Source organism: Mustela lutreola, chromosome 2 (genome assembly GCF_030435805.1).
Source record: "Mustela lutreola isolate mMusLut2 chromosome 2, mMusLut2.pri, whole genome shotgun sequence".
In the NCBI taxonomy this organism is placed as follows: Eukaryota; Metazoa; Chordata; class Mammalia; order Carnivora; family Mustelidae; genus Mustela; species Mustela lutreola.
The window spans coordinates 53507448-53531391 of record NC_081291.1 but is presented as its reverse complement, the minus strand read 5'-3'; the positions used below and the strand labels follow the sequence as shown (position 1 = coordinate 53531391).

General features: G+C 42.3%; 1 protein-coding gene across 4 annotated transcripts in view; it reads left to right on the top strand.

Annotated features, from left to right (window-relative positions):
• Nucleotides 1–23944, top strand: part of VGLL4 (vestigial like family member 4) — a 153564-nt gene that overhangs the window by 92875 nt on the left and 36745 nt on the right. For all 4 annotated transcript variants that reach the window (XM_059161755.1, XM_059161756.1, XM_059161757.1 and 1 more), the window contains one exon: nt 19152–19341. In XM_059161755.1, coding sequence (XP_059017738.1) covers nt 19152–19341 — 190 coding nt within the window. The remainder of the gene's footprint in view (nt 1–19151; nt 19342–23944) is intronic.

Sequence of the window (23944 nt, the reverse complement as noted above, 5' to 3'; positions counted from 1 at the left end):
GAATTGAAAACATAGCCTCACAAAAGTTTGTCCTCAGACATCCATAGCAGCATTATTCAGAATTGCCCCCCACCCCAAAAAGGACCAATGCAAATATCCCTTAACCAATGAACAGATAAATAAGATGTGGTAAATCCCTTAGAATGGAATATTACTTGGCGATGAAAAGGAATGCAGTACTGGTATATATATTACAACATGGATTGGCCTTGAAAACATTAGCTGAGTGAAAGAAGCCAGACACAGAAAGCCACAGATATGATTCTACTTATATGAAATATCTGGAATAGGCAATTATAAAGAAACAGAAAGTATGGTGGTAGTTGCCAGAGACTGGAGAGGGGGTATAGTGTGGGTAGTGACTACTACAGGGTACAGTCTTTTTTGCAAGGAAGAAGTATTCTAATGATTGTTGTACAACCCTGTGCTTACACTAAAACTCATTGAATTGGACACTTTAAATGGGTAAATTGTGTGGTATATGAATTATCTCTTAATAAAGCTATTATACAATTTGGAGATTTGAAGGGGAGAATATTGTTTGTACTCTTATTCCATTTATTTGATTATTTGCAAAATCCTTCATGTGTGATTTGCTTACATGAAAACATTTTGCCAAATATCCTTAGTTTGGTGATGAACCTTACTAATGGCACCTGTAGGTCATCCAATGAATATTTGAGCACCAGGCTTTGTGTCTGGTGCAGGGGGCCCACACTGCTCTTCTCAAGGAGCTGACAGTCTAGTATGTTTTTTTTATAATCAGTACTAGTTATTGTATAAGAAGCAAGTTAGGCATCATGCATGTTGTAAATTAAGGTACTTTTTTACAGAGAGTAACTTGTGGGTGGGTGTGTTTGGGGCCTGGGGATAAGGATTAGCAGAAGAGGGGGATGGAATTCTAGGTGAAGCTGCCTGCCAAGGGCAGATGTGCAGATGGCAACATAAATTTGTGAGTATGTTGCTTTTCCAGTTGAGTGTCCTCATTGATTGGTTCCCCATTGCCTCCAAAATAAAGCCCGCACTTGCTTTAGCATGGCTTGGGAGAGGAGGCTGCTACAGAATTTCCATGCAAGAGAGCTCTAGTGGTAGCAGTCTGACCGGAAGTGGGAGAAGGCAGGGCTCATGGCCTTGCCTTATGCTTGTCTGCATAGAAGCTAATTTTTCTTATAATGAACATTTATTTGAGGGGGCCTTCGAGGTGCTAAAGCATTTAGATGGCCAAAGCCCAACCTGTCCCCCACCATCACTGTCTTTCCCTGCTTCGTCACTTACTGCTCTTTCACTTTGCCCTGTACATCCCAGGAGCTTGGCGGTGCCATGCTGTTTCCCACCACTCTGCACTGAGAGCTTGTTTGGTCTGCAGGACTTTTTCCTGTACAAAATTCCTGTTCATCCTTCAAGACCCAGCTGGAGCACCATCTGCTCCTTTAAGCCTCTCTGAATGGCATATGACCTTGGGCAACTTGCTAAGCCACTTCTTTGCTTCCATTTCCTCCTCTCTAAAATGAGGCTCGTAAGAATACCTACTTCACGGTAATTAGGAGGATGAAATGAATTCATGTATATAAGCTTTTGGAACACTAAGTAAATGCTTCTGAGTGTCACCTATCGACCTGATTATTCGTTTTGGGCAGAGTGGAGGGCTCCCTTGTCCTTTCACCCTCTGCCCTTACGTGCACTTCCATTATTAGCAGTAAATACAGGGTGGGAGGGCATTGCAAATTTTTTGGGTTTTTGTGTGTGTGTGTTTTTTTTAAGATTTTATTTATTTGACAGAGAGAGATTACAAGTAGTCAGAGAGAGAGGAGGAAGCAGGCTCCCCGCTGAGCAGAGAGCCCAATGCGGGACTCGATCCTAGGACCCTGAGATCATGACCTGAGCCAAAGGCAGCAGCTTAACCCACTGAGCCACCCAGGCGCCCCGGCATTGCAAATTTGGTGAAAAGTCTCCGGTGTGGTCAAAACCATACAGATAAGGTTGTACCATGTGTTAAAGGGGGTGAGGTAGGGAGTGCACATTTACTGTACTTTGTAGTCATTCCAGGGAATCTATCTTGGGATGGAGAGGAGACCACCTGACTTAATGGCCCCTTCTAATGTAAAATCTTTCCTGCCTGAAGAAGCCTCTGTCTTTGGAGGTACTGGGAATGGGTGGGAAGTTGGGGTACAAGGAAGGGACAGGGTAGAATGAGGAAACTGTGGTGAAATCCGTGTGACTTTCTGGCTCCTCCCTAGCCCTGTTGTGACTGTAGACCAGCTCTGCTCATATACCCAAAAGCCTCGGGCAAGTCTGCGGTGGCCTGCCTCAACACACTAAGCATCCTGCATTCAGTTTGTGGAGAAAAATGAGTCTTACTGCTTCACCCAAGACCTCTCAGAATCAGGAACTGTTTCCTTACACACCTGCGGGGCCTACGGAGAAACTCTCCGTCAGCGTAAATGCACTGTTTGAGAGACACCACCAGCTGCAGCAGTCCGTGAACTGCACCACATTTTTTTAATTTTCATTTTTGGAAGTGTGGGAATGGTGTTTGCCCCTTTATACTTTGGGTCACCCACCGCTCTGTACATTCAGGAGGAAACCCCTGGAGTTTGTTTGTCCTCGGTCTCTGTGTAGCGGGCATACAGGAGCTCCAGGAATGTCTGGTCCATACCTCCGCTGTCTGCACCTCCGATCCAGGGACTCCTGCTGTCAGCTCACCCAGCCTCTGCTGAACCTTTGAAGTGGAGGGCAAGCCTTTCATCTTTGCTCATTTTCACTTAATGACAGCCCGGCCTTTGATCAGCTCAGTTTTCCTCTTTCTTTGGCTTCCTAATGAGTCACTTGGAGGTAAGGAGAGACTTAAAGTGTAGGCCCTGAACCAGCCACAACTTTTATGAGCACAGTGGTTGTTTGACCTTCATATCTTAAGCAAATATGCCAGAGGAGTCACTCCTTCCTGGCCTTTCATTGATAAAATTTGCTCACTGGCTAATGTAAACTTTAAAAGAGGTGGAGGGGTGTAGACAGGATAGGGAGAAGCAGAAGTGAAATGTAAGCAGCATTCCCTTCTGCAGTTTTAAAATTTCTTTAATTTGGGGAAGCCCCCTTTGCCTTCAGACTCCCCTGTAAAACTTCTTAGCGTCACGGAGGTGTATTGTTTTGGGGAAGCGTGTCAAATTCTCCATGCTACTGAAATCACTTGTTTTCAGATAAACTGTTAACCACTTTTTAGTTGATTATTTAACAGTATCTTCTCTTGGCACTTGATAGGGATACAAAAAGTTCCCCTTGATTGAGTATAATTTTTTTCATAAGGATCTTATTTCCAATTACTGTTAAAACCTAGGAAACAAATCTGCATTGGTCCTTTCCCCTCAGACTCACATATCCTTTGGTTAGGCTGCATACGGCTGCCATGCCATTGTTTTTAGTATGACATAAAAATAAATTTGGGGATAATTACCTTTATCTGTAGATGAAATTAATTGTTTGCCTGTCCAGTAAATCTGCAATGAATGGTTTGATACTCTCTCAGACTGGTTAGTATACTTTTAGACTCCAAGTCCAAAAGTGTTTTAGTTTTTGGGTGGGGAATGCAAACATCTTTCAGTAATAGCTTATGTAAACTGTAATTAATAAAATTTTTCCATAAAAGGACCCCAAAATATACTGTATACTATGAAAAAAAAACCAACCCTAACAACTGTGTATTAGCTTGACACTAATTTAATGAAGGATGTTTAATTTTTTTTTTAGAATTGGTTTATTTTAACACAGGGTGGATTTCATTTGAGTCTGTTTTAAATCACTGTAAACAATTTTTCTTCTTGGGACACCTGGGTGGCTCAGTTGGTTAAAGTGTCTGCCTTTGGCTCAGGTCATGATCTCAGGGTCCTGGGATCCAGTCCTACATGGGGCTCCTTGCTCAGTGGGGAACCTGCTTCTCATTCTGCCTGTTCTGCCTGCAGCTCTCCCTCTGACAAATAAATAAAATCTTCAAAAAAAATTTTTTTTTCTTCTCTACGTACCCATTATTGTTTGAGAAGCTTGATATTCTTCACAACTCAGATATTACCCAGGAAATATCTATTAAATGAATTTGGATTATTCATGGACAGTTGGAAACTCTTAGCATAACTCCTGCAATTAAAAACAGTAGACATCTCTGCTCATTTAAAGGAAATGAGTTTTGGTGTGTTGAATTTTTTTGTCTAGCAATAAAAATCATCTTATTAGAATATAAAAATGTCATAACAAAAATGTGGATGTAGAAGGCTAATTAGATTTCTACATCAACCTGGCAAGCCTAAAATACAAACTTACACTTGTAACTCAATCTTTATTTTTCTGCTTATATATTGATAAGGTTGAAAAAGAGTGTAGCTTTCTGGCTTTTCCAGTTTATGTAGTTTCTCAATTTATAAAGAAGATCTTTCCTTAAAATGTCTCTTGAACTTGCCTCTTCACTACACTCACAGATGTGAACAGAGTTGCCCTTCCCCCTTCCACGTGCAGTACTGCCTTGTCCCGTGGCTCAGGTGTGTCCATCCTGGAAGTCACTGGCATAGTGTCTGAAGATTTGCTTTAGCTGTGTCAACACTTACAATGGCTCCCTATCAGATGCTTGTCACACCAAGTCTAAATGCTCTGCCTGTGTTCAAAGCCCTTTATTTATCAGACCCATCTATCTCCTTAGTCCTAACTCTTTACTACTGGAAGGAATGAGCCTTTCATTCCAGTTAGGTTGACCTGTGCACGTGCGCACACACATGGCATCATCCTTGCTCTCTCCATTTTTTCAAACAGTTGTCCCCTCCTCGAATACTCCTACCCATCATTTCAAGCATTTAAATCCTACCTGTTTTTCAAATTCTACTCCTAACTATTAGAGCTAGAATTAACGTCTTCCTTTTAACTAAATGCCCATTGCTTTGCCTCCTTTTTTTTAATGTACTAAGTTTATTTTTATCTTCAAATTAATATTTGAACACTTTCTTCAGTTGTACTTCCTAATATGGTAATTATTGATAGAGTCCTATAATAAAAAAAAACTCTTTACGGTCCTCAGTTATTACTTTTTTTGTAACTGCTTTATTGAGCTTTGATTCATATAGCACATGATTCACTCAGTTAAAGAATATCTCTTTTATTTCGGCATTTATAATGTTTTTCCTTGTAGTTATTTATCTCCATGACTTATCACTCCTGTAGAACTACAGTTCCTTGAGGCAGAGACCAGATCTGAAAACATCTTTGTATTTTCCTCCATTCCTGGCATAGTACTCCAAACATACCAGGCACGAAAATTTTTTTTGAGTGAAATGTATCCCTTCATTTCTTCTGCCAGCTCTAACATCTCATACTTTTTTTCAACTGGGACTAACATCAACAGTTAGCAATTAGCCTTAAAAATAAAGGCTCCACATGTCCGTTTCTGGGATGACAGGCCGGGATACAAATCCCACTTTAATCATCATTGTGGGATGAGGATCATCTCAAGAACAGAGCTTGGGTGGCAGCTTTCAGAGCAAAGGAGACCAGACTAAGGTTGGCCCCTGGAACCTGGGTCTGTCCAGTGGCCTGTTGGCTTACCAGCTTGGTCCAAGCTTCTGTGAAGCAGTGCTCCTATTAGGTGATGTGATTAAGAACACAGTGCATGACCCAGAGAGCCAGGTTGAGAGATATTTTAAAGACTGTAAAAACCTAGGAATGCTGACTTGCCAAGGAGGATCTTGCTAAAGAAGGTAGGATTTGTACCCTAGCCCAGACCCGAGTGAAAGCGAGGGTATGGTTTAGATAGGTGGGAGGGGAGATGGAAGGCCATGCCCGGCAGGAGGGATCGGCACGTGCAGTGAAGTTTGGGAGAAGTAGTGAAACCCAGAGAGAGAGACACAAAGCTAGAGGCTGTGGAGATCTAGACTACCAGTTTGAAGAATTTCAGACTTTATTTCAGCAGTCCAGTCCCTCCGGGATTTTAATCTCTCATGGCTGAAGACTCTTGGCCCAAGGTATAGGTGATATGAGAAGGAAGAATTGAAACACGAGGTTAGTTCCAGTGGCTTTTGTTTGCCTGAGTTATACAGATCACTTATTCAACAGATATTTATTGAGTACCTGCTATATTCCAGGAAGAGTATAAGCCAATCCCTGATAACACTGGGTATTTCATGATATATTTTTTTCATTGTCTTTTTTAAAAAATGAAGACTTATTTATTTGAGAGAGGCATAGTGTGCACACATGAGTTGGGGGAGGGCCAAAGGGAGAGGATCTTCAAGTGGACGTCTTAATGAGCACAGAGCCTGACACGGGGCCTGATCTCACAACCCATGAGGCTGTGACCTGAGCCAAAGCCAAGAGTTAGACGCTCAACTGACTGAGCCACCGAAGCGCTCCTAATTGTCTTTTATATGAAAATATTATATCCCAAATCAGACTTGTGCTGATTTGTAATCAGAAACTTTATGTTTTATCCAGCTTAGCTCTGGTCTCTTGTATAACAAATAAGAAGTGCTTAATAAATGAGCAAATGATTGAGTGATAATGACAAGATGCGTACACCCCTTTTTACTACAGCGGGGAAAGGCCACTTTTTCATAGTGGAGACATCTGTGGATGCCATCTTTTTTTTTTTTTTTTTTTTTTTTAAAGATTTTATTTATTTGTTTGACAGAGATCACAAGTAGGCAGAGAGGCAGGCAGAGAGAGAGAGGAGGAAGCAGGCTCCCCGCTGAGCAGATAGCCCGACGCGGGACTCGATCCCAGGACTCTGAGATCATGCCTGAGCCGAAGGCAGTGGCTTAACCCACTGAGCCACCCAGGTGCCCTGTGGATGCCATCTTAAGCAAGTAATCAAGCTTAGCTTCACCAGCAATGGGGTAAAGTGACACCAGGTGCCTCCCAATGTGAGTCGGTGAGATGTGCACCGTATCACCTCCCTAGTATCTTGGCAAAAAATGTTCAACTTGATTGTAATTGTGAGAAAATCTCATCAGGCCACAATAAGGTGTAGGACAGCTAATTGGCCTTGATTTTTTTTTTTTTTTAAGATGTATGTATTTCGGAGAGAGAGAGAGAGCATGCACGAGCAGGGATCGGGGTAGAGGAGCGGAGAGAGAGAAAGAGAGAAAGAGAATCTCTGTTAGACTTCCCGTTTCAGCTTGGAGCCCAAGTGAGGGCTCGATCTCACAATGATATCATGACCTGAGCTGAAACCAAGAGTTAGACACTCAACTGACTGACCCACCCAGGCATCCCTGGTTTGGATCATTTTTAAATGCAGTGCCATGAAAGAGGAGGAAAGTAAAATTCCTTTAGATAAAAAGAAAGTAAAGAGGCATGACAGCTACATACAGCAGTGTGAGGTTCTTGATTTTATCTGGATGCTCCCACCACTTCCCCCATGGTCTCTGAAAAGAAGGCATTCAGGTCAGAAAATCTGAATATGGATATATGAATTGGATATTAGAAAATGGCAGTTTATCCGCTTTCCCTTGTTGGGTGCAGTGATGGTATTGTAGTGATGAAGAGGAAGGTCAGTGTTCTTGGAAGACAATTGTTGGAGTTTGGGGGTGAAATATGATATAGTACAAGTTACTTCAAGTACTTAACAGCAGTTAGAGCAAAAAAATTAAAAAAGTGTATGTGTGTAGGAAAAACACTGACCAGATGCTTAGATGTACGGGGTGGGATGCTCCTTGTTCATTCAACTTTTGGTGGCTTTAAAATGTTTTTGAAATAAAAAGTTGGAAGAAAATGACTCAAATACCTAATTCTTTCACCAATAAAGTTTACAGAATGTTACTTTAAGTGGCTTGTTTTACAGTCTTCCTGGTTATTAGGCACTTCAATTGTGTGCACGCCTGAGTTCTTAACGCCGCTTTCACTCTCCCAGTCTTGGGTGTCACTCTTTCAGTATTTGAACTGCGTCCTATTTCAATCCTTGGGAAATTCAGTCTGTGGCTTCTGAAACCAGCATGTTTAGCAATGATAAGTAATACAGTGAGTTAATGCATCTCTGTGGGATAACAGCATGGCTTTCTGAGCTATTTGATGGAGGATGTTTGTCCCATCTTTTTTTTTTTTTTTTAATATTTTATTTATTTATATGACAGAGAGAGGCAGAGAGGCAGGCAGAGAAAGGAGGAAGCAGGCTCCCCGCTGAGCAGAGAGCCTGATGTGGTGCTCAATCCCAGGACCCTGGCATCATGACCTGAGCTGCAGGCAGAGGCTTTAACCCACTGAGCCACCCAGGCGCCCCTCATCTCATCTTTTAAATGGAAATGTTATCTGATAGAATTAAACACAGTACAGTACATGGCCTCTTTTGGGCTGGGAACTTTTGATAAGTTTTTAGTGATTCACACAAAAGTCCTTGAAGGTAGATGAAGAAATGGGGGCTCATGAGAGAGGTGAAGAGACTTTGCCAAGATCACTTTTTCTGATTCCCAAACCCTCTTCTGTAGAGTTTCTCTACTGGGTTAGTGTAGTGAGGGGTACCGAAAGACGTGAGGTACTCCTGCCCATGGGTATGGTGTTATAGGGTGAGCTGGGCACCGGTAGACTCTTCTATAGGCAGACTGTGATGAGTCTATTCCAGAGGTTATGGGGTATCAGAGGAGGGAAGGTCTCCAGGCTCACCTTTCCCTCCCAACATTGTCTTTTTTTTTTTTTTTTTTTCCTTTTCCCCTTTCCTCCTCCAGTGGTCAGTGATTTATCATAAGGCTTAATCCTCCAGAAGCTCCTGGCCCAGTCATACTCTCCAGAATTCCTTTCACGTGAAGAATGTTTTGAGAACACAGATACTAGCATATTACCTTCGATGTTTAACCTGTTGCACACCAGAGGTCTTAAAGAGAGAGTTTCTTTGGGTATTTTTCCCCACATACATTATCCACTTCCATTTACCATTTCCTCCACAGCTTAATTTCTCTATTTTATGGTAACTAGAGTCCCTCAGGAGGCAGCTCAACTGTTGAAGAGGCTAGAACAAGCCTTTTTCACTTCAGCTTGTTTGGTGATTCCTTCTAAACACTTATGAGCTCTACCATGGAGGAAATTGAGCCTGATTCTAAGACCATCTGTAAAATCTGTAATTCTCCTCCTTCTCATTAGCAGTAACTTGTCACAAAAGTAGTTTTTCTGGTAAATATAGTGAAGAATTTCTGCTGTTATAGGGTCTTTCCATTAAGGAAGTTTCTGGACGTTTGGGACTAAAAGGTTCTTGGGCTGCCTTTATTGGGTCACATGTTGGTGCTGGACCCTCTGACAGGGATTTGCGAGGAACTGTGACACATTATGTCGATGTTCTAATATCCAGGCAGACACAGCCCTTCCGGCTTCATTGGTAGAGGAAAGCAGTGCTTACACCCCGAGACTGGGCTTCCTGATTGACTTTGAATCCTCTGCAGCTCAGTCAGAACCACACTAGGGTTGGAGGACCAGGAATAGAAGTTGGTGTGGTCACTGGTCTGGCTCAGGAAACCAAGGACACAGACAATTGTTAGATCTTTTGAGTCCCAGTTGTGATTTATGAAAGCCGAAACCCAGCCTGATTCTGAAATCTGATCTTTAGCCTCATTGTGTTGTTGCTAGATACCTGAATTTTTCTTTAAGCTGAAGTGATACGTATAATAAGACATTAATTTCAGTTCTCTTACTTGGTGGTAATTTCACCGAGGTTACAGTATTTTTAAAAAAGATGTATTTATTTATTTGAGGGGGTTGGTGGGGGCAGAGGGGAAGCAAACTCCCCACTGAATGGGACCCCCACCCGCTCAGTGGGGCTCAGTCATGGTCTGAGCCGAAACCAAGAGTCAGCTGCTTAACTCACTGCCTGAACCACCCAGGCGCCCCTGAGATTACAGTGTTGCATATTCCCTGAAGCTACTGTTAAATTGTAAAATGAGTTCAGTAGAGCAAATGAGGTTGCGGGGATTTTCTTTTTTTAATCCCCAAAACAACAAAATTATTTTAAGCGGTATAAAACGTAATTAAATGAATAGCAACATATGGATGTGAATATAATAATTTTTAATTGTCTTCAAAATATCTTCCGTTAGTGCTTTTTTATATTCAGATTAACCTTTCTAGTCAATTTATTTAACATATATTGTCTATTCAGAATGGAGTTTGAGAATTCTAGACATTTTAGTGTTCCCCTGGGTTTTTTTTTTTTTTTTACCATTTTTATACCAGTCCTTATAGAATTATAGATGTTTAAAACCATTAAGGATTGAGGACACCAGCTCCCCCACCCCAACCCCCGCCCTTCCACATGCACCAGCACTGTCTTGGAGCAGGTACTACCCAGACCTGCTCTGCAGGGTTCTCTTCTTCACCTGTGCAGCTAAGAGAACACCCTGCTCATTTGTGCTGAAGCTCTACACTTTTCCTGGAGCCCAGCCAAGATGTCCACTCTCTCTCAGTGCTGACCCATTGGTCTCCTCTCCTCTGTGACTTCTAATCCCAAAGCAGCATCCATGCATCTTGAGCAGTCCTGCTGTGTTGGGTGAGCTGGAATAGATGAGGTGGCCGGAACTGTTTGGTTCCAAACTGAACAGCTTTCTCCTTGCAAACAGACAAGGGTTTTACACCTGTCCTCACCACTCTTCTTCCCTTCCTACTGTTCTTCCCTGCCTAGTTGGTCCTCCTTGTGCTCTTCAGCTCTGGCGCCATAACAAAGCACCCCAGACTGGGGGCTTAACAAGTGTTTGTTGTGTCACGGTTCTGGAGGCTGGAAGTCTGAGGGCAGGAGGTCAGCAGGGGCGGTTTCTTCTGGAGCCTCTATCCTTGGCTTGCAGATGGCGGTCTTCATGTTAATATGGTTTCCTTCTGTGCGTGTCTGTGTCTTCATCTCTTTTTAGAAGCATACCAATTTACAGGATTAGGGCCCACCCTAATGACCTCATTTAACCTTAATTATTTCTGTAGAGACCCTGTTCCAAAATACAGGCATATTCTGAGGTACTGGGGTTAGGACTTACAAATTTTGGGGGTACAAAGCTCAGCCCACAACACTGCCCTTTTGGACTTCCCCTCCTGCTCTCTCTTCCTTCGTCCCACTTTTATTTTATTTTTTAAAGATTTTATTTATTAATTTGAGAGAGAGAGAGAGTTAGCTAGAGAGCACAAGCAGAGGGAGCAGCAGGTGGAGGGAGATGAGGGAGGTGCAGGTTCCCCACTGAGCAGGGACCCTGATACAGGGTTCAATCCCAGGACTCTGAGGTCATGACTTGAGCCAAAGGCAGACACTTAACCCACTGAGCCACCCAGGTGTCCCTCCCACTTCTTTTCCTTAACCTGATAAAGCATTCTGCATAGCTATAAAGAATATGAAAATGGATCTGAATGCCGTGTTTCTCCTTCCAGCTCTTCTCTGGGTCAGCTCTATGACCTTGAGCAGCTCACTTCATTCTTGAAACACTAGTTTCCTCAGCTACAATTCAGGAATCATTCTTCCCTTCTTGCAATATAAGACTCTAGTAAGAAAAAACCAGAGTTACAGATCCTATTTTTAAATGCTTTAAAAGTAAAATATACTGACATAAGATACAGGAAAGCTCAGACGAAGTGTAATGTTTACAGGATTATTTGGATTACTTGAAATTCTGATTACAATGGGGTATGTTTCAACTCCACATTTACTATGTTTTCTTACCCTTAATCATATTATTAGCAGCCAGCAATATACCGTAAGCATTTTTCTTTTTTTCCTGAGCAATCTTTTTGTTGCTCTGAAAAGACCAGAGCTGCTCTCAAATCATACTCAGCTGGGGTCTGGCCTCCCCTGCCTGGCTGACTGTACAAGAGTGACCTTTCACTGAGGGTTGGCTTCCAGATGTGAGATTGGGCTCTGCAGGTCTCCTGCTGTGGCACTGGGCTCCCAAGAGTGGCGGTGGGAAAGGGGTGGGGGCGGGGTGGGGGCGAGGGGGCGCGGTCAGTGAGTTGTAGAATCAATTGTAATCCCTGCTCTGCTGGCAGACACTACGTCACGTCTTTTATCTCTGCTGGCTCACCCGGGTTTCATCATGTTGCCTAACAGCCCTCCTCACAAAAAGAAAAAAAGGAACCAGAATGGGGATAGCCACCAGTTGAACTGTGTGAAAGAGATTGACTTCACAGTCTTCTCTCCAGCTGCTAGTCCCTGAGACAAAGAAGTATTATTTGAAAGAGAACGAGTAAGCCCGGGGCTGCTGCCCCGCACAGTCTTGAGTGTGAGAGGAGAGTGCTGCTGTTTATCTGGGTGACTCTTGCCAGTACGGTGATGTCAGTCTGGTGGCCGTGGGCTGTGGTCAGACAGGAGACGTTTCCACGTAGCCCAGAGGCTTGTGGGTGTGGGGGGAACTGAGCTGTGGTTTTACTTTGATTTAGGTTCAAACATGATAAAAGGGCCGGGGGTGGGGAGTAGAACATCAAGTCTTAAACACCACAACGATTTAGATTGTGGAAGAAAGCTTTGGAGCAAGGAAGGCAATACAGATTTTTGTGAAAAATCTATCCTTAGGGCGCCTGGGTGGCTCAGTGGGTTGAAGCCTCTGCCTTCGGCTCAGGTCATGATCTCAGGGTCCTGGGATCGAGTCCCGCATCGGGCTCTCTGCTCAGCGGGGAGCCTGCTTCCTCCTCTCTCTGCCTGCCTCTCTGCCTACTTGTGATCTGTCTCTGTCAAAGAAATAAATAAAATTAAAAAAAAATTAAAAAAAAAAAATCTATCCTTAAAAATTACAGCAAGATACTTTTTCTGTTTTTCCTACAGTCATTACCTTCCCCTTCTCCGAAAACACAAACACTGCCATTTCAGCCTTGTATTATTTGACTAATCTTCAAAAAAAAAAAGACCAAAAAAATGCCTTGGTTTTGATTAATTCCTCATGAGGCTTGCCACAGTCTTTTTTTTTTTTTTTTTTTTTAAAGATTTTATTTATTTATCTGACAGAGATCACAAGTAGGCAGAGAGGCAGGCGGGGGGTGAGGGGGTGGGGGAGTGGGAAGCAGGCTCCCTGCTGAGCAGAGAACCGAGGCCATGCTGGCTTGATCCCAGGGCCCTGGGATCCTGACCTGAGCCGAAGGCAGAGGCTTTACCTCACTGAGCCACCCAGGCGCCCCTAGTATACTTGCTTTTTAATTGCATCTCCTTCAAGGATGGGGTAAGTTAGGAATACTTAGTGGGGTCTGTTTTTTTTTTTCCCTATTGTGTAAAGGGTGCCCTATAAAAGTTGACTATTTCTTGATCAGTGATTAAAGTGTAACTTAACTTCGGAAGATGTGCATTACGTAGAACAGAGATCTTTCAAGCTGAGGTTAAGCCATCATGGCCATGTAATCAAACCGTTTAATTCTATAAATGAAGAAGCAGAGCTAACAAGGTGGATGCTGTTTTGAGGGCTCTGCACTTGGGTTCCATGTGTATCCATTCTGAGATGCACCATTATCTTGTTGTCCCACTAAGAAAGAAACTGCCTTGCTAATTAAAATATGCCAGTTGATTGTTAAGACAAACTCAGGCTTAGCTCTATTAAAATGTAGGAAGTAAAGCGTCTTGTTAGAATCTTTGCAGGATTCTGAAACGAGGCCCCAGAGCTTGATTCTCCTTCTGCCTGCAGCTCTCCCTGCTTGTGCTCTCTCTCTCTCTCTCTCTCTGAGACAAATACATTTTAAAAAGTTAAAAAAAAAATACCAAATACATTTTGAAAATTGAACGTCCTTTGTTATAACCAGAATTTTTTTTTTAAAGTTAAATTGACAATTGTAATGAGGGCAACTTGAGAAACTTGAAACACCAGGCTACTGAGATCTCCTTTCTCCTGCTTAATCCTGAAAAAGAGAGATAATCCTTTCTTCCTTTTCATTTACCAAGCCATTGTGAAATTTAGAATGCACGTTAATTCAAGAGCAAAAAGTCCTTTACACCTCAAGGTAAGTTCCTTTTGGCGTGTATTCTTTCCTCCCCTGCTTGTGGTCAGGGTCTGTATAAGTTTCATCAGTTGTCTCTGCGACAGCCCTTCACACAGCCTTCAGCATGCAGCAGGCGCTCACACATGCAGTCCAATTACAAGCCGGGCTGGCGCTTAACAGAACTCTGATGAATCCAAGTGCCTCCGTAACCTCAAGCGGTTCCTTCCCTGCTTTGCCTTTTCTTAACTTAATAATATTAAAAAAAATTTTTTTTGACTTCAGCATTGTAGAGAGCTTGTAGCTGTCATAGCAAAAGGTTGATTTTTTATTCCAGGAGAAATAAATGAATAGATGCTTGTTCTTATGTAACAGTTCAGTGTGAAAAACCTGAGGCAGGAAAGGAACTAATAATATTGGAGGGTTTTTTCATCTACTTATAAATATATTTTTATTTTTAGGGGTAATATTTTTATTGAGATATTCACACACCAGTGTAATTTTCACCCATGTAACATATACAATCCAGTGGTTTTTAGTATATTCACAGAGTTCAGCAACCATTACCACAGTCCATGTTAGAACATTTTCATCGATCATCCCCGAAAGAAGCCCTGCATTCACGGGCAGTTACTTTCCAAATGGTGTAACGCTTCCCCCCACAACAGTCACTATTGTACTTTTTGCCTCTTCACATTTGCTTATCCTGGACGTTTCATGTCTGTGGAGTCAGGCAGTATATGGCCTTCTGTGTCTGGCTTCCTTTACTTCTCCTACTGTTTTCTAGGTTCATCTGTGAATCAGTACTTCATTACTTTTTATGGCTGAATAATGTTCCATCATATGGATAGATTACATATTTTCTGTACCAATGTGTCACTTGCTGAGCATTTAGGGTTTTGACTGTCTTATGAATAATGTTGCTCTGAACATTCATAGAAGTTTTTATGTGAATTCGTGTTTTAATTTCTCCTGGTTAAATGCCTTGGCGTGGAATTGCTAGCTTATATGGTAACTCTGTGTTTAACCATTCGAGGAACTGCCCAGAATTGTTTTCCACAGCAACTGCACTGTTTTGCATTTACACCAGCAGTGCATGAGGGTCCCAGATTCCTCACATCCTTGTCAACACTTGTCACTTTCTGTCTTTTGATTATAGCCCCACTAGTGTGTGTAAAGTGGTATTTCATTGTAGTTTTGATTTCTGGTTTCCTGACCACTAATGAAGTTAGACGTCTTTCTTTTTTTATTTTATTTTTTTAAAAGATTTTATTTATTTATATGGCAGACAGAGATCACAAGCAGGCAGAGAGGCAGGCAGAGAGAGAAGAGGAAGCAAGTTCCCCGCTGAGCAGAGAGCCTGATGTGGGGCTCGATCCCAAGATGCTGGGATCATGACCTGAGCTGAAGGCAGAGGCTTTAACCCACTGAGCCACCCAGGTGCCCCTAGACATCTTTCTATGTACTTATTGGCTGTTTGCATATCTTTCTTTGAGAAAAGCTATTTAGATCTTTTCCTATTTTCAAATTGAGTTATTTATAGATCTTTTCCTATTTTCAAATTGAGTTATTTTTATTGTTGAGTTTTGAGAGTTCTTTATATATTCTTAAATCTTTTGAAATTTCTTATTTTATGGCATCTTTGATCTTTAACATATCCTGTAACTCTCTAATATGGGCACCCCATTGCCCCGCCTCACTGAGTCCTTCAGGCAGTGTTTACCACCCATCTACTATGTGGAGGGTACTGTGCTCTGCATTTTCAAGCATATAAAATGAATTAAACGTCCCCTGCTTCAAGGAGCACAAAACCAAGTAGGAAGGCAAGTATCATAGGGATACATTTCTTTGGGTATTCAGAAGTGATGACTTTTAGATTGAGCAGTCAAGGAAGACAACCTGAAGGAGGAGGCATTTTAAGTGGCCTTTGCTGGTTGCATAGAATTTAAGTATAAAAGATCAGAGGAAGAAACTGAGCAAAGGCCTTGGGGTTAGATGGTGAGATCCCTGAGCTGTGGTGTCCAGTCTGGTTTAACCTCTAGGGCTGACACTTTGAGACCTTACAAAGGGGGATACTAGGAACAGAGACTGGGAAGGCCGTGGGGCCACCTGTTGGGTATGAATGCAGAAGCAGCTTGGAGTTTATTTCATCAGTGACTGTTTGGGGTCCTGCTGGGTTGACATAGCCAGAATGCTGCCACGGAAGACTGAGTTTACAGAAATCTGTAGGTTGATGGGGGTTGGGGGGGTCACTAAAAGCAGCACTGCCGTGTTTCTGGCTTGGGAACGGAGAAGTGCTTTAGAGGCCAAGAAGGCCTGTAGTTTAGGCAAAGCCGTAGAGGGAAGTGTGTGCCCATATTCACCTCGCCCTCAATACAGTGCCAGTGTCCTGATTCCCAGACTATGTGTTCTCTTCAGTTTTTCTAAAATAATTTTAACCTTCCTTTGCCACCTAGACCATAATAAAAGCAAATCCCAGTTTGTAATACAGGATGTTGCTCTAGGGTCCTTGAGTGGAGGCCCCCAAATGAACGATGGTACATAACTGAAAAAACCTATTTCTATACTTATAACTGTGAATTTCTTCCCTTCTATCTGTGGTTTCTTTGCTCTGACCATGTGTGGGCCTTTCACAGTGTTTATGAGGGGATGTCACTCTGATGGGCAGAGGCCATGGCTTCTTGCTTATGGTAAACCATTCACTCTCTGAACCTGAGCAGCTCCTTCCATGTCTAGGGGCACAGTTTTCTCTGTCCAATGAGGGAATTCAAGTGTCCAGGGCCCCTTCCAGCACTAACAACATGCATGTCCCTTGTCTGTAGGGGATTTGGTATAGTTTGTCCTAGCCCTTAGGGGAAAAGAACCACCTGTGGTTCCTCTATGGGTAGTTTACCTATCAAGTTAGAAATCCCAGTGTTTCCAAAGGATTCTTGTGGACTTTCTTCTTTCTATGTCAGACACCAGCCACTCGGTCTTAAAGATAAGATGGGCATCTACTTGATGAGCTTCAACTGCCAACAAGCACAAACAAGCTTATAGTACGATGGGAATTGGGGAGGGCGGTGGGAATGTTGTTCTCACTCAGAGTTTTGCCTTTTGCATAGCAGTGTGTGCGCGTGTTGTACTGAGCAACTCTTCTTTTTTTGGAGTGATTTGAATTTGGTGCTGTGGTGGCAGGTTTCTATGGCAACAGCTCTTGCTACACATCTGGCATCTGATAAAATGGTTCCCAAAGCCCAGGGGTCCACACAGAGCCCAAGTGCTCCTCATCTCTGTTGAACCTGCCAAAGATGTGGAGAAACACAGGGAGGAGGGCATGGTGGCTCTGTGCCATTTTGATGAGGCTTGATTTGCAATTGCCGAGTTCCTGGGGGTATCGTCAGGGTTCCTCCAAAAGTTAGCTGAGCTACTGACACTTTACATTAGAAACGTCCTCTCCCTTTTCTGTGGAGGTGGAGGGTACAAGAGAGGGGAGCATATTTGAAAAGAATATTTTCTGATTTATCACAATATAAATACTAGTATGGCTTTTTATTTGCTTGCATTTTTTTTTTTAGATTTATTTATTTATTTGAGGAAGAATGGGCAGAGGGAGAGTCTAAAGCAGACTCTGTGCTGAGTGTGGAGCTCACATAGGGCTCTATCCCATGGCCCTGAGATCATGACCTGTGCCCAAACCAAGAGTCGGATGCTTAACCGACTGTGCCACCCTGGAGCCCCTGTTTGCTTGCTTTTTTAAACCAAAAATTCATAAATAGGAAGTAGAGGACAACCAAAAATTCTACTGAATGTCCGAGTGTGGCAGGCCAGCATATAGCCTGTTTTTAGGTATTTCATTTAAAATGGAAAGTTCCAGTTTGCTTTGGGGCCAAAGTCTCTAAAAGAAATCCTGCCTGGAGGTGTATTATGGGGTCACTGTATATTTGCTAGTTTATATCTTGCTGACTAAATTGGCAAAAGTTTTATTTTTCCTGGTAAACATTCAGGAGGCTTTTCCCTCACTCCTCTCCCTAACAAAATCATATTTGTCATATGTGTATGAAGGAAACGACTGTTAAAACTGTCCACACATCTGTGATGATATGAAAATTAGTGGCGGCAAACAAAGATTTCCTTTCTTAGGTACCACAGGGTCTCAGATGAAGTTGACTTTACCCTAATATTTCTTTCAAATTGTGACCAAGTGAAAACAAAATTGGCCATGCCTTAGAGGCCAATATGAATGAATAGTAACATGACAAAAGGGTTATTATTTGTGAAAAACTTAGGTACCCCTCATATGACTTAGAAAACTAGAAGTTTTCTCTTCAAGTATAATTCTTATTTATAAATTTTAGGTATAAAACATTTATTACAATAAAGGGTTATGTTTATTTTAGTTAATAATGAAGCACAAAGTAATTACTTAGTACAAAATCTTTTTAATTACAGGAATGAAAAGCTCCAAGATGTTGAATCAAATCACAATGTGGATTCTAATTTGAGTGTTTAACTTTGAAAGTGTTTGAGAACTGCACCTGTGTATTAAACTCATGACAAATTATATGCAGATACTTTGTGCTGATAATAAAAAATATATTTAATGTGCCATTTTTAGTGTTCTGTAAGAATGAAATGTTTATTTTTCATTAAGCAGTGTGTTTTCATTTCTCTTAACATTTTGAGCAAATATGTGAATTATTAACCCATAAATTTTCCTCATTCTTTAAAAAAATAACATACCAAAATTGTAATAAAAAAGTAACAGGCAAGAAAAGTGAGTTTCTAGTCGTGATCTAATGAAGCCTGTGTTAGGTCATTCTCTTCTAGGTATAGAGTCCAATACCCACACATCAAAAGATCTTTGTTGTTTTAAATTAACTTTTGAGATGGTTTGTGGTCAGTACTTTTACCCATCTGTTACTTCATTGCAACTTTTAATTTTAAACTCTACCCTAAAGAGTTGGTGAAGACGTGGTAATTGTTTGTCACGATGGAGCTGTTAGCAAATCAGCACAGCGTGCACCCTAACCACGCACAGTGCCGTATATCCCTTACATCTCAGTAAAGCTGGGGGAGGGAAGGGCGTTATTGTGTAGAAAACCACGTTTGTGTAAAACCTCCTGTGCTTGGCAGTTCACCTCGCGCTCAGGCCATGTTCCGAGAATGGCAGGCCGCCCGTTGGGTTGCCAAAACTTTCCACTGGGAGTAGTTTTGCAAGGGGTGGGCGGGCAAGCGGCGCACCAAGGTGGGGGCGTTTCACCTCCTTGGTGACGACATCATCTCTCTTTGTGTAGGTGAAGCTGCTCTCAGGGGAGAACCCAGGATGCAGACCCTCCCTGTGGCATCTGCCCTCACCAGTCACCGCACAGGCCCTCCGCCCATCAGTCCCAGCAAGCGGAAGTTCAGCGTGGAGCAAGGGGACGACGACCTGGACTGTGAAAACGACCATGCTTCTAAGATGAGTCGCATCTTCAACCCCCATCTGTGAGTTCCTTCTTTCTGAAGTGAAGGCGTTCTGGTGGTGGCTTCCGTGTGCTCTGTGCTGGGGCCGTGTTCTCTTGCAACTTCATGCCAGCTGTGAAGTCAAAGAATGAACAGTGCTTACCTGCCAGGCGGGAGATTAACTGTTTCTAATAACATGAGAGATGACATCTTCTTTCCTTCCAAATTATTTGTATGACTGTGTGTATGTGTGTGTGTGTGTGTTAGGAGAATACATCTTTGGTGAATGTCTTATGGAAATGTCCAGGAAATGGAAGGAAAGGTTAGCCCCTGAGCATACATATGTAAAATGTTTTGCTTAGGAGTCTAGGCTTGTACACATTAAGAAGTAGAGTAGCAGGGCACCCGGGTGGCTCAGTTGGTTAAGCGTCTGCCTTCAGCTCAGGTTGTGATCTGGGTCCTGGGATCAGACCCCACGGCGGGCTCTCTGCTTAATGGGGAGTCTGCTCCTTCCTTTCTTTCTGCCTCTGCCCCCCTCTCATGCTTGCTTTCTCTCTCACTTTCTCTCTCTCAAAATAAATAAATCTTAAAAAAAAAAAAAAAGTACAGTAGCACACCCCCCTTATCCGAGGGGTATATGTTCTAAGACTCCCAGTGGATACCTGATAAACAGAGAGTACCAAACCCTATATAAGCTGTGTGCTTTCCCAGACATAGATACCTGTGAGAAAGTTTAATTTACAAATTAGGCATGGTAAGAGATTAACAACAACAATAATAAAATAGAATGATTATAATCATATACTATAATAATAGTTATGTGAATGTGGTCTTTCTCTCAGAGTATCTGTTGTACTGTATTCACCCTTCTTCTTGTGGTGGTGTGAGATCATAAAATGTCTGTATGATGCTGGGAGGTGAATGACAGAGGCATTGGGATGGAGCTTTCAGCTGCTGTTGGCTAGAAGGAGAATCCTTTGCTTCCAGGCCACAGCTGATTGTGGAAAGCAAACTGCAGAAAAGCCGGGGAGTGATTGAATTAATTTTCACCTTGTGTATATTCAGGGTATAAACTTGAGATCTTCCTAAGTGGGAAAGATGGCTTTTTGTGTTTACGATAAGGTGCTGCTCGTCGCTTCTGGTATGTGAGCCTGTTGTAGCCATTAGAGCACTTGGCTTGGGGCTAGTCCTCCCTCTGCCACCAGCATTCTCTACAATCATGACATGAGTTGCGCTCCAACTCTTTGGCCTCAGTTTCCTTATTTGTGAAACAGAGGGGTTGAAATGAAAGTTTTCTGAATCCATACATCTATTAGGAAAATAGCTTGCTTCTGTGCACCTTGTTCCGGCTTCCCCTTTGCACTCTCTTCTGAACACTCACGTCCCACAAAGGGAGCAGAATGTCTTTTCCCATGTTCTCAGCGCTTGGAGACAGCCAGCCAGCTGCCCGGAGGGTCTGCTCTGGCAACTGTGCAACGAGTCGGTATTGTTGGAGTGGGGGAGCTTTTCAGAGGGGGTGAGATAGCCCTGATGATTAGAAGGTGTAGCTTTGTAGATTCAGGTTAGAAGATCCTACTCTTTTTCCCCTCCCCGGGCAGGAATTGATATTTCATAATTATTCACAATGCTTGGCTTCCCCAGTTCTGATTTCTGAGGATGCTGCTGCTTCTGGCAGGAGCGTGACTGCTCAGAGAGTTCCTGTTTTCTCATTGGCGGAGACCCTGCGTAGGGAGAGGCCGCCGCCAAGGCCAGCAGCCCCGTGCTGCCTCAGCGCCCCAGTCCCGAGCATTCCATGCATTCCAGCCTGCTTGGACTGTTGTGTTCAGTCATAAGACATACTGACAGAGGTATTTATCCTCAAATAAATCACGGTAGTGTTAGTCAGAGGCTGAGCCTGCAGTCTGGAGCCCTGGAATTTGCTACAATCAGGAATCTAGCAACAAGGCACTGCAAAACAATGAGCTCTCCCAAATAGAGGAGAGGCTGGTCATGTAGGTTCCGGGCGCTCAACTGTTTGTTCATTCTCTTGTTACTAGCAATTTCTTCTCCTCTGCCTCCTCTTTCCTGAAACCCAATTAGGAGACAGTTGGTCTTTTTTTTTTTTTGGAACCAAAGGGGAGGTAGCCCTGAAACAGTATTTTTGTGAGCAGACATGCCTTGGTTTAAATGGCTATTCTGCCACTTAATGTACCTGGGCCCACTGTCCTTTGTAAACTGGCAATGATACTAGCTCACGAGACACCTGTCAGGAGCATGAGAGTCAGCATGTGCGGGGAGTTTGGTGCAGTTTTATTACTTTTATTATTGCTGAGTCCCTTATTCTAATATTGATAACAATGATAAAGAATAAAAATACTATTATGGTGAACTTAATTTCTGAGTGTGTCTGATTTGCACTCAGAATGTCTGGACTCAAATTTCAGCTTCTTTATCTTTTGGTGGAAGTCATCATAGTTACATCATCATAGGATGATTGTAATGCCTCTTGCAGTGCCTGGCGTCTAGATGGTAAGCACTCAGGCAAAGTCATCATTAATATTATTATTATAACGTTAAAACAGAAAATGAGGGGTGCATGGGTGGTTCAGTTGGTTAAGTATCTGCCTTCAGCTCAGGTGATGATCCCAGGGTCCTGGGATCGAGCCCCACGTCAGGTTTTCTGCTCAGTGGGAAGTCTATTTCTTCTTCTCCCTCCTCCTGCCACTCCCCTGCATGCGCTCTCTCTGTCAAATAAATATATAAATTCTTAAGAAAAAAAAACCAAACTAACAAAATGATTTTGTAACTCCTTAGGTCGTTGCAAATATGATCTTGAAGTACAGATGACTATAAATTATTCATACTATGTTATAATGAGGACACTATAAATAACTTAAAGTATACATAATAGAAATAGAATTGCTGGGTTTTCATGTGCATCTCACAATTGACATCATCACACAGTGTTTTAGACAAATAGAAAGAGCAGTGGCCCCCTGGGCCACACTGCTTGGACTTCTAGGTGATCAGCATGTGGTCTCTTCATTCTTCTTCTTCTGCTTGGACTTCTAGGTGATCAGCATGTGGTCTCTTCATTCTTCTTCTTCTTCTTCCTTCTTCTTCTTCCTTCTTCTTCTTCCTTCTTCTTCTTCCTTCTTCTTCTTCCTTCTTCTTCGTCCTTCTTCTTCTTCTTCTTCCTTCTTCTTCTTTCTTCTTCTTCTTTCTTCTTCTTCTTCATTTTATTTATTTATTTATTTATGTGACAGACAGAGATCACATAATAGGCAGAGAAGCAGGCAGAGAGAGAGAGATGGAGGGAAAGCAGGCTCCCTGCAGAGCAGAGAGCCCGATGCGGGGCTCGATCCCAGGACCCTGAGATCATGACCTGAGCTGAAGGCAGAGGCTTAACCCACTGAGCCACCCAGGCGCCCCTGTTCATTCTTCTGTCACTGTTCTCCTGTGATGATTATTTGTTTCAGTAAGGGTAACAGTATTTCTATTTGTATCTTCTAAGAATGGAATTACAGATTTTATAGGCAAATTGGAAAGATGCTACATCTCTCTTCATATTGTACTTACTATTGTTGGATTTGAGGGAACATTTCCTCTTTGAGCTATAAGGTTGTTCCCTCCTTTTTATTTGATATGTCTAAGGAGTTTTTTTAAAATAATAAATTACAAATTGATATTTGTTTGGAAAAGAATGGCCTAGTATATTTGTCTCTTTAAGGAAATTACAAAATGATTTTTTGCTTTTATCTTCTTAGAACATGTTCATGTTGTGTAGTGAAAATGTGTTTTGTTTATCTTATCACTGAGAAACCACAATAATTCTGGGCATGGAGTGTTGTTGAAAAACAGTTTTGACAACTAAGAGAGTTTCAAAGATGCACTCCTTGGCTGCATTTCATTATAATCATCATATTGAGATACTTTCCAGTATAGAGGAGGAGAGGTTGGGTGTCTCCGAGCCAGAATAGGAAGCTACAGACAGTGACTAAATTTTATCGGACTTAATTCAGTGAGGAGGAAGACAAAGAAGAGAGGTTTCCTTAGTGATTTCTTCAGAACTTGGAAATTGAGAATTCCTGGACTCTTATTCCAACTTTGTATAGCCTGGGTCATTTGAACTCTTCATTGACTTGATATGGTGACTCAGAGAAGTATTTTTTTGCTTGTTTTTTAAGAAAAGTGTTAAGAACATGAATGTTTAATTTAGAAGTTGAAAGATACTGTGTTTCTTAGAAAGAAAGTGGATTGAGTAAGGTATGGGGGCATGGGTGTTGGGATTCCTCTCATGGAAATGTCAAAAAGTAATTTTTTTCTATGACCCTGGTATTCAGGTGTGATCTGCTAAGGAAGAGTTCTCTTACTATATCCATGACCCATATGGACTCATGGAGTACTTCAGCTGGCTCCTGTGTCCTTGTTACGGGCCTTTTTTTTTTTTTTTTTTTTTTAAAGTGCTTCTTATTTTCTGGCAAACAATCCTCCTCTTGTAACCTACTGTGTCAGCCATGGAATCAAACATTTCTCCAGGGGACCCTGGTTCCTTTTTGTGGCTAATAGGATTTAGAAGCCAAAATCTGGGTGCTAAGTATTTTTATGCTGTCATTGCCTTTGTCTTTTTGTTGTTGGTTGTTATTGTTATCCCAAGCTTTTTTAA